Source organism: Garra rufa, chromosome 13, assembly GCF_049309525.1.
Source record: "Garra rufa chromosome 13, GarRuf1.0, whole genome shotgun sequence".
Taxonomy (NCBI): Eukaryota; Metazoa; Chordata; class Actinopteri; order Cypriniformes; family Cyprinidae; genus Garra; species Garra rufa.
Genome location: NC_133373.1, coordinates 30895827 through 30906567, shown reverse-complemented (window position 1 = coordinate 30906567; position 10741 = coordinate 30895827). Strand labels below are relative to the sequence as shown.

General features: G+C 35.4%; 1 protein-coding gene across 1 annotated transcript; it reads left to right on the top strand.

Moving 5' to 3' along the window:
• Window positions 1–469: 469 nt before the first annotated feature.
• Window positions 470–9142, top strand: LOC141283702 (serine/threonine-protein kinase pdik1l-B). The gene is made up of 3 exons (XM_073817016.1): window positions 470–1119; window positions 6171–6396; window positions 7248–9142. The coding sequence occupies exons 1-3, from the start codon at window positions 505–507 to the stop codon at window positions 7478–7480; spliced, it is 1074 nt and encodes a 357-aa protein (XP_073673117.1). The 5' UTR covers window positions 470–504; the 3' UTR covers window positions 7481–9142.
• The last annotated feature ends 1599 nt before the right edge of the window (window positions 9143–10741 follow it).

Below are 10741 nucleotides of genomic sequence, written 5' to 3'. Positions count from 1 at the left end.
TTGGAAAGAAATTATAGAAATTAATACTTTTATTTAGCAAGGATGCTTTAAATTGATAAAAGGTGATAATAGCTTATTTATAATGTCACAAAAGATTTCTGTTTCAGATAAATCCTGTATTAGAATTATTTCTGAAGGATCATGTGACTGGAGTAATGATGCTAAAAATTCAGCTTTGAAATCGCAGGAATAAATTACATTTTTAAATATATTCAAATAGAAACAGTCATTTTAAATAGTAAAAATATTTTAAAATTTTACTTTGGAGCAAATAAATGGAGGCTTGGTGAGCAAAAGAGACATCTTTAAAAAACATTAAAAAAATCTTACTGTTCAAAAAAGTTTGACTGGAAGTGTATGTTAAAATGTACAATAAAATGTAGTTATTGTAACTAATTATATTTTTCTTTGCTTGTAATATCAGAACAATGAAATAAAACCCTCAACACCTGAGAGCACCAGAGAATTTCTCATTTGAGGCAGTAAACAACAAAGGCTGGTAGGATGGATGATATCTACACTTTACAGCAGGAAGTGGGACGGGGCAGCTATGGAGTAGTCTTCAAGGGACGTGTAACTGAGACTGGCTGGTGGGGCGAGAGGGGCGACACGGTGGCCATTAAACGTCTACCATGTTGTAGCCCAGAGAGTATAGAGCTCTACCTGCAGGAACTCTGGGCTATGAGAATCACAGCACGAACCCACCCCAATGTCATTGCTCTATACAACTGCCTCTTACAGACTGGACCTAGAACACTGCAGCCCCTGAGATCAGGGAAGCTGCCTTTGGATTTGGTGGAGAGTGCTCTCAAAGGGAGAGTGGTGGACAAAGACTCAAAAACCCAACCGAGGAATGCCTCTAGGTCAAAGAGGAGGCTGATGTCCACGGAGGAGGTTCCTAGGCGCTGCTTTGCCCTTTGGTTGGTGATGGAGTACTGCGAGGGAGGGGATTTGAGCCAGTATATCCTATCCAGGCCGCCGGATGCTGAGTGCAACTATGCTGTAGTTTGGCAACTTGCCAGTGCCATTGCATTCCTGCACGGGCATGGAATAATGCACCGTGATATAAAGCCGGATAATGTTCTCGTCTGTCTTACTAAAACAGGACCAGTCATGAAGGTACAAAAAGGATGCAATCTAAATGTATACAGTTGAGGTCAAAAGTTTATATACACCTTGCAGAATCTGCAAAATGTTAATTATTTTACCCAAATAACATGTTATTTTTTATTTAGTACTGACATGAATAAGATATATCACATAAAAGACATATATAGTCCACAAGAGAAAATAATAGTTGAATTTATAATAATGACCCCTTTCAGAAGTTTACATATGCTTGATTCTTAATACTTTGTTGGTACCGAATGATCCACAGCTGTGTTTTTTAATGTTTAGCGATAGTTGTTCATGAGTCCCTTGTTTGTCCTGAACAGTTAAACAGTCATCTGTTCTTCAGAAAAATCCTTCAGGTCCCACAAATTCTTTTGTTTTTCAGCATTTTTGTGTATTTGAACCCTTACCAACAAAGACGCTGTTATTTTGAGATCCATCTTTTCACATTGAGGACAACTGAGGGACTCATATGCAACTATTACAGAAGGTTCGAACACTTACTGATGCTTCAGAAGGAAACACAATGCATTAAGAGCTGGGGGGTAAAAACTTTTGAACACAATGAAGATGTGAATAATTGGAATTTGGAAATCAGGGTAAATTTAACTCAAAAAAAAAGAAAAAAAAGATATTTAGGCAAAATGAGAAAAATGTAAAAATCTTCATTCTGTTCAAAAAATTTTACCCACTGGCTGTTAATGCATTGTTTCCTTAAGCATAAATGAGCATTTGAACCTTCTGTAATGGTTGCATATGAGTCCCTCAGGTGTCCTCAGTGTAAAAAGATAAATCTTAAAGTCATACAGTCATTATTGGTGAGGGTTCAAATACACAAAAATTATTTGCTGAAAAACCAAAGAACTTGTGGGACCTGAAGGATTTTTCTGAAGAACAGTGGCTCGAGTTTAACTGATCAGGACAAACAAGGTACTCATGAACAACTATCATTAAACAAAACATTTTAACTTTTGAACGGGGTCATTTTTATAAATTCTACTTTTCTTTTCTTTTTGGTTGACTATATGTAAATGTCTTTTATGAGAAATATTTTATTTAGGTCAGTATTAAATATAAAATAAATAACATGCATTTTGTATGATCCCTCTTATTTTGGTAAAATAATTAACATTTTGCATATTCTGCAAGGTGTATGAAAACTTTTGACTTCAACTGTATGTATATGTTTTTTTCTGCAATGTTACAAACATGTACTTCTGTGAAACAATAATATTGGTTAAAATGCTAATGGCATATGGAGTATTTGGAGTCAAACTAAGTGCAATTGTCATGGGCCTGATTAGCATTTTTACAAGCTTTCATGTTGCTTTTGAAAGGGTCTATACTTATAGAGCCACATTGACTTTTTTCTACTTTTTATTAGTCCAGAGGCATGAAAATTGTTCCACTTGGCTGTGACAAAAAAAACAAAGCATTACAAAAGTACTTTTGAACTTGTATGTGCATGATAGTGTTCCCCTACAACATAAAACACAAGTCATGGTTCATAGTGCCTGGAGAACATTTTCTAAGATGGAAGGATGATAAAAAAAAGTGCATTTGAATTATTGCTGGTGTTTTTTCCCCTGCAGATCATTAATCATGCTTTTTTTTTTTCTCCCAAAAAAACGTTTAAACTTGTATAATCACGAAATGTGCCTGAACCTTTTAAGTCTATTCTGTTAATCAATACAAAGGCTAGCAAAACAACCACCGTACAGATAAAGTTTGAAATGGATTGTCTTAAAATCCATTCTTCTAAAGTTTCAAATAATGAGTTTTTACGTTTCATTGCATGTAGAGACAATCAATGTAGTGTGCTTTGAAGCGACATAGCCATTGTGCTCTAAATGTGCACCAGTCAAATATTAGGCATCACACAAAATGGATAGTAAGTTGCCCTAGGCTCATCTAGAATTAGAGTTATCTATAGTTGTTAAAATAATTGCTTTTGTAATTTCCAAAAAGATTCTAAAGCAGGTATATCTGAGGATTTACTGCAGTAAAAAAAAGTTTTGTCAATAATATTAGGCTAGATTTTTTTAAAGAACTGGAATAGCCTGTGTGTCTCATTTATTGAAATTGTTCTATTCAGAGAAGAAATGATTTGAATAGATATGAATGGTTTTGTAGGTACACTACCAGTAAAAAGTTTTTGAACAGTAAGATTTTTAATGTTCTTTAAAGAAGTCCGTTCTGCTCACTAAGCCCGCATTTATTTGATCCAAAGTACAGTAATCTTTTTAAATAATTTACTATTTAAAATAACTTTTCTATTTGAATATATTTTAAAATGTAATTTATTCCTGTGATCAAAGCTTCACATGATCGTTCAGAAATTATTCTAAATGGCTGATTTGCTGTCCAAGAAACATTTATTATTGTTATTATCAATATTTAAAACAGCTGAGTACTTTTTTTTTCCCGGATTCTCTGATGAATAGAAAAAGATTCAAAGACCTGAAATAAAAAGCTATTGTAACATTATACACTATACCATTCAATGGTTTGGAGTCTTTTTTTAAAATAAAAATGAATACTTTTATTTAGCAAGGATGCTGTAAATTGATCAAAAGTGATGATAAAGACATTTCAATTTCAGAAGAAAATGCTGTTATTCTGAACTTTCTATTTATCAAAGAAACATTGAAAAAACCTACTTGGTTGTTTTTCAAAATAATAATAATAAATGTTTTTTTTGAGCAGCAAATCTGAAAATTAGAAAGATTTCTAATAGGATCATGACTCATGCGAGTGGAGTAATGATGCAAAACATTCAGCTTTGAAATCACAGTAATAAATTACATTTTAAAATATATTCAAATAGAAAAGTTATTTTAAATAATAAAAATATTTCACAATTAGGGCTGCACGATATATCGTTGCGATAAATGACATTTAATTTATGTGCCAAACATTTGTGCGTTACAGGTTGTCCAAATTTGACCAAACAGATGGGGGCTTACTATCTTTATACCCACCTCCCAAGTAGGTGCTATAATGCTATTGGCTAGACCAAGCCAAAAGGTGAACCTGGTGGCTCAGAGCAGAGAATGAAAAATAAATATGGCAGGAGTAGAGACAAGCGTGGAAAATGACAGCAGCAATGAACTTGTGTCTAAAACGAACTGTACGTCTGAAATATGCAGGGCTCGAAATTGCGACGTTTTGGTCCTATATGCGCCGAAAATTTAATCTGCTAACCTCAAATTATATTTGGGAGCATTTGTGCGAGCACGAGAAATTGTTGTGGTGCGACTCGGTTTAATTTATTTACCAAACCTTCGTTAGCGTAACTACAGCACAGACTGCTGTGAGCTGATGCAGTCTCCACAAACTGCTTTTGAAGAAATCTACTATATTTCGTGTTACAGCGCACATTCTGTCAGACACAATTCTGGCGCCTCAGTGTCAGTATACTATACAACACGGCATACATCCACATCAGATGATAACTCAGCGGCTGAGTTCCACTAATGCAGAGTCATATTTTCCACTGGGGACACGCTTTTCAAAATCCCGCTGGTGTCCTCCCACTTTCAAATGGTTTTGTTAAAGTAATCTCTTGTATTGTAGAATGCACGCTCAGCGCCGCCAAGAATTTCGTGCCATCATTAAAACGAAACCAAAAGTAAAACGCGCACGCGCATTCAAAAGCAATTTTAATACCCCACATTTACAGAGCGACTCCCCAGTGCGCGCAAATTAGGCTACATAAAATATCTAGGCTGTTATTAGTATGTGGGCTATAATAAGTTGTGTAATTGTCTATAACTCTGTATAATGTTTGCAAAAATCGGTATCTTTTTATTTGCATTTTGAATATTGAAAGAGTAGCCTACTTTGATTATGGCTGCATTCATTGTCTACACGACTAAGAAAGAACTGTGTTGTTTATTTTTGTTATCTATATTGTAGATTGTTTAAAAATGCAGTGGTTGCTTGTAATTTAAATGGCTGTATCTATAATAGAGAAAATAAACATCTTGTTCATGTACTCATATTGTAGTATTTCCACTACACCAATTTATTTAAGGCCTGTACACTTAAAAATAGTATTTTTTAATTAAAAAAAACAGGCAAGGAAATATTTTGTTTAAAAGATGCTCTTGAGTGTATGGTTACATACATAAAAAGTAATGTTTGAAAGCAATTCATTTTTTGTTTGCAGGTCTATTATAACAGCAAACCAGAAATCAGAATATCTGCAGAGGTTAAGTCATTCGTAGTGTTTTAAAGTCTAAATGTTTGCAACTTCTTTGACATAGTTTTTTTTTTTTTATACTGAATTAGATTTAATTAGATCAGATGAATATCTATTACCTGTTTATTTTAGTATGATCATTACATATATAAATGATTTAAAAAATAGCTAATCATAATAATAATAATAATACAAAAGCATTTTTTTAGGGAAATGTTATATCGCAAGAAATATCGTTATCGCAATATTCAGCAACAATATTGCATATCGCATATTTTCCCAATATCGTGCAGCCCTATTCACAATTGTTAATATTTTAAAACATTTTAATATTAAAATATGTTCATTTAATTTTAAATGTTATATTATATTAATATTTCTTAATGAATGTTTATTTAAGTAAATATATTTGTGAGACTGGACCACAAAACCAGTCATAAGTGTAAATGTTTCGAAATTGAGATTTCTAAATCACTGGGAATCTGAATTGAAAGGATGTCAAGATAGGACAATATTTGTCTGAGATACAACTGTTTGAAAATCTGAAATCTGAGGGTGCAAAAAAATCTAAATATTGAGAAAATTGCCTTTAAATTTGTCCAAATGAAGTTCTTAGCAATGCATATTACTAATCAAAAATTAATTTTTTATATGTTTACAATAGAAAACTTACAAAATGTATTCATTAAAAATTATCTTTACTTAATACCCTAATGATTTTTGGCATAAAAGAAAAATCGATCATTTTAACCCATAGAATGTATTTTTTGGCTATTGCTACAAATATACCTGTGTTACTAAATAAAAAATAAATGTAAAAACGTCACATTAACTTCTTCCTCATGTCTTACAGCTGGCAGATTTTGGCCTTAGTAAGATGCTGGACAATCCTACAGATGGTGTCCAGAGTAGACTGGCTCTTTCCTCTACCTGCGGCTCAGACTTCTACATGGCTCCAGAAGTTTGGGCAGGTCGCAGTTATACAGCCCAGGCTGACATCTTCTCTCTGGGTGTGCTTTTCTGGGCTGTGCTGGAGAGAATCACTTTCCTAGAGGATGGCACCAATCAAGAACAACTGGGTTAGTCGAGAGAAGGGGAAGGGGGGAATACTTTGGCCCATTTAGCACTACCCATTTCATGTTTTTAATGTTTTTGTCTTTATTTAATCAATCTAAATCCATGATGCATGTATTGTTATGATTAAAATGAAACAGGAACTGGTATATGCAGTAAATGAGGTCTTATAATGGGTATGATGATTAATATAAAACCCACTATCTTCAGATTGTCACAGCTACTTCACAGAAATGGGAATAAAATTAGAAACCGGAATAGAAATTCTCACAATTTCCAGAGCTTCTCTTCACTGGCATTGGCAGGCAGGTGGCTATTTCGGTTACTCCTCTGACTAGTTAGCTCATCCAGACCACTTTAGATCGTTGTGAAAGCTTTGTTGTTGAGCGCTTGACATAGTAGCCCATTATCTTAATGCGTAATAGCTGAGATAAACTAAAGTGTTCTGAGGACGCACGTTTTGGATGGAGTGCATAAGCTGTTCAAGCAGTCCTCAGTAATTACTCGAACCCAGAGACTGCACTGCCAGCAGGCGTACAAAAAGGTCAAATGTTGCAGCTTATTTATATAAGGGCAATTAACATCCTTCCACCCATTAACCTCTCTGTGTGGTAGGTTTGCCTTGAAGTTTTGTGAATAATAATGAGTTTGTGCCATGCAGATACATTGGATTGTTTTGTTTTTTTTATTGCCGCTTCCTAGTGTTGAACTATAATGAGTGGTGCAAATTCAAATACACCATTTGGGAGATCAAAGGAACTCCTCAGACCGAAATGAATGAAGGACCTGCTCAACAAAATGCTTGAAAATTGATTAAGCATAACATCTGTTTCTTGTTTATTCGGTGTTGTTCTAGGTGCATATGCAATGCGAGGCCGCTGGCTCATCCCATTAGGTGAGGCGCTGTGTGAGAATCCCGACCTGCAGTTGATTATCCCTATGAGGGCACGACGTGCTCCGCCATTGCCGCCACCTCCAAACCCTGGCATGTGCGAGCTGCTGATGGACATGCTAGATTCTGACCCTGACGTCCGGCCCATGGCACATCAGCTGGAGAAGAGGGTCCGCCGTGCCATAGAGGTGCACTAATCTCAGGGCAGCATGCTAAGAATTTACAATGGAAAACTTGAAAATGAAGCCAATAAAAAGTTACCGAACTGCTGTGGTAATGTTTGTCCAGTTGGAAATTAATGGGATTGTTCAGCCAAAAATGACAATTGTGTCATTAATTACTCACCTTCATGTCGTTTCAAACCCGTAAGACCTTCATTCATCTTTGGAACACAAATGAAGACATGAGGGTGAGTAATTAATGACACAATTTTCATTTTTGGGTGAACTATCCCTTTCAGTTAAAAAAAAATGTTTTATTTGTCTTGAATTTTCATTGAGCGCAGCGTCTGTTACTATATGATGCTTTATGAATTGTACTATAATTTCAGTGCAATTAGTATATAGGGCTGTGTGATCTATGTCCAAATATCGCAAATTAATAAATCTATATATGCATTTCATGATTTGCGATAATACAATGATTTAAATACTTCTAAACGTTGTTGATATTAACTATATAATACCAAGCTTAGCAAAGAGTCAGTGATATTTAAATTGTTGTTTTTTAATTGATGTTAAAAATATTTTTTTTAGGTAATGTTACAGCTAACACTGCAGTTCACTTACAGAATTTGTAGAGGTTTTCCCCTGAAAGAGCTTGAAACATGTATGTTGTTATATAATTTTAGTTTATAAATGTAATTTTTCATTGATTTCGCACAGTTGACACATTATAATATTACATTCTTCAATGTCATGTAGCCCTATTAGTACAGTGCCTTGCAAAAGTATTTTCACTTTTTATGTTGTAGCCTTATGTTAAACTGCTTTAAATTACTTTTCCCCCCACATAAAACTATACTCCATACACCATAATGACAAAGCACAAAACAGATTTGTGACAACTTTGAAAATTTATTTTTAAAAAATACTGAAATAAGTACACTGCATAAGTATTCATACTCTGTACTTAGTTGAAGAATCTTTACTGCCTCAAATTTTTTGGGCATGATGTGACAAGCTTTGGATATCTGCAATTACCAATTATCTGCCATTCCTCGCCTCACCTCTGCACCTCTCAAGCTCTGTCAGGTTGGATGGGGGCAGACGCACATTTTCAGGCTTCTTCAGAAATGTTTGATTAGGTATAATCTGTGGTATAATCCCTGGCTCTGGCTGGGCCACTCAAGGACATTCACAGAGTCTATAAGCCATTCTTGCTGTGTGCTTAGGGTCATTCTCCTGTTGGAAGATGAACTCTCTGCCCAGACTGAGGCTCTGAATGCTCTGGACTGGGTTTTCATTGAGCTTTCCTTCCACTCTGACGAGTCCCTCAGTTCCTGCCACTGAAAAACAGCCTTACAGCATGAGGCTGCTACCAGCACACTTTACTGTTGGGATGGTACTCTATAGGTGATGAGCAGTGCCTGGTGATGTTTGTCCTTCTGTAAGTTTCTCCCATCTGCATATATGATCATGGAGCTCAACTAGAGTGACCATTAGCTTTTTGGTCACCAGTCTAACCAAGGTCCTTCTCCATCAATTGGCCGGGAGGCTCTAGGAAGAGTCCTAGTTGTTCCAAGCTTCTAGTATTATGGATAATGGAAGCTTCTGTGAACCCTCAATACAGCAGAATTTTTTTCTGAACTTTCCCCCAGATTTGTGGTTTGTGCCTTTTTCAAATTATACTCATTCAAATGTAACATCTACAAGCAATATGAATGCTCCTGAACTAAATTTCACGTGTCTCAGAAAAGGGTACGAATACTTATACTTAACTACAATACACACTATTGTTCTGTTTAAATACTGTGCAGTTGCTTTGACACAATCTGTATTGTTACAAGCGCTATATAAATAAAGGTGACTTGACTTGACTTATGCAATGTAATCATTTCAGTTTTTTTATTTCTAATAAATCTGCAAAGTTGTTACAAACCTGTTTTGTGCTTTGTCATTAAGATGTAGATTTACGTAAAAAAAAGTAATTTAAAGCAGTTTAACATAAGACTGCAACATAAACCGTGAAAAAAGGCACTGTATATTAATATTTTGTTTTCAATGATTTAAATGTAATTTCATGTATTTGAGAAGTCAACTAAAGAACAATATAAAACAAGTGAAAGAATACAGTATTGTGTGGAAAAAAAAAACAGGAAAAACATTTTCCCAGTCTAAACTCTTTATCTGTAGAATTTGTAACGCAGCCTTCATGCTTATAAGGATAGCCAGTCATAATCGGTTATAGTTGTGTTGTCAGACCCAAGAAACTGAGCATTCAAAATGGTCACACCACAAATCACCACCTTGAAGCGACAGTGTAATTATAGAAAGTCAAAACGACTGAAACCTTTGAAGTTTCCCAGCTGGTGGCACATGTTCAACATCTAGATCGGAGGAGAAATAATTTTGTCTCCTCTAATGTGTATCTGTGAAAAATGGCACACGTATCAATCATTCAGATCGCCTGTGTTCCACCGACAGGACTGTCACGGTTTCTACGGCTTTAGTGGCCAGTCTTGGATGGCTTTGTTTTTAAAGGATGCTTTAGATGGATTTCTGGTTGGGGAAAGTGCTCCATCTTCCACGGGAAATTAAAGTGCACATTTGTGATGGATATAAATGATATTTGGCTCAATTTGTGTTCAGGTCTATAAAATGAAAAACCTTCTGTAAGAGAAAATCAGCTTATTTTTTTAAAACAAAGATCTCTCTGATCAAGACAAAGAGCAGTTAACTGCAGTGCTGAGTTGATGAAGGCCAATAATAATGCCAAAGTTGAATATTAATGACTTTCATGAGCGCTAAAGGGTTTTGAAACCTTACAGCCTCACTGGCAATAACATAAAGCGTCTGAGAATCCTTCTAAGTGGATCTCATCTGTGACATTTCCATCTCTAGAGACACTTTGCCCTTTTCCTCACGCTTCGCTGGTTTGCAAATGAAACGCCGCTATGGCTCATCTTGACCTCGGTGGCGAAATATGCACATTATCTAAACACAGCACTCGTTCATTCTCTGAGGTCATCGGCTACATCAGTTTTTATTCTGCACTGGTAAGACTTTACTTAAGAGGAATAATGACCGTTATGAGCCAGTGTAATTAGCGGAATCTGTTATCGGATTGTCTAGTTAAAACTTACTGAGATTTAGTGAAAGCTGCTGCATGGTGTGTAGGATGACACAATGCCACTGTTCATCATTTAAAGCCATTAAAGTCATAACAAAGGGTCTGTGCCGGGAAATTACGATATCGGCCATCACTTTATTGTGGGGAGGTGGCAAAACAACATCTTG

Excerpts from the sequence above, each read along its gene's own strand:
- LOC141283702 (XM_073817016.1), top strand. The coding sequence starts at position 505 with ATGGATGATATCTACACTTTACAGCAGGAAGTGGGACGGGGCAGCTAT. Across the intron at positions 1,120-6,170 it reads AAACAGGACCAGTCATGAAG|CTGGCAGATTTTGGCCTTAG; the intron begins GTACAAAAAGGA and ends CATGTCTTACAG. Across the intron at positions 6,397-7,247 it reads CACCAATCAAGAACAACTGG|GTGCATATGCAATGCGAGGC; the intron begins GTTAGTCGAGAG and ends GTGTTGTTCTAG.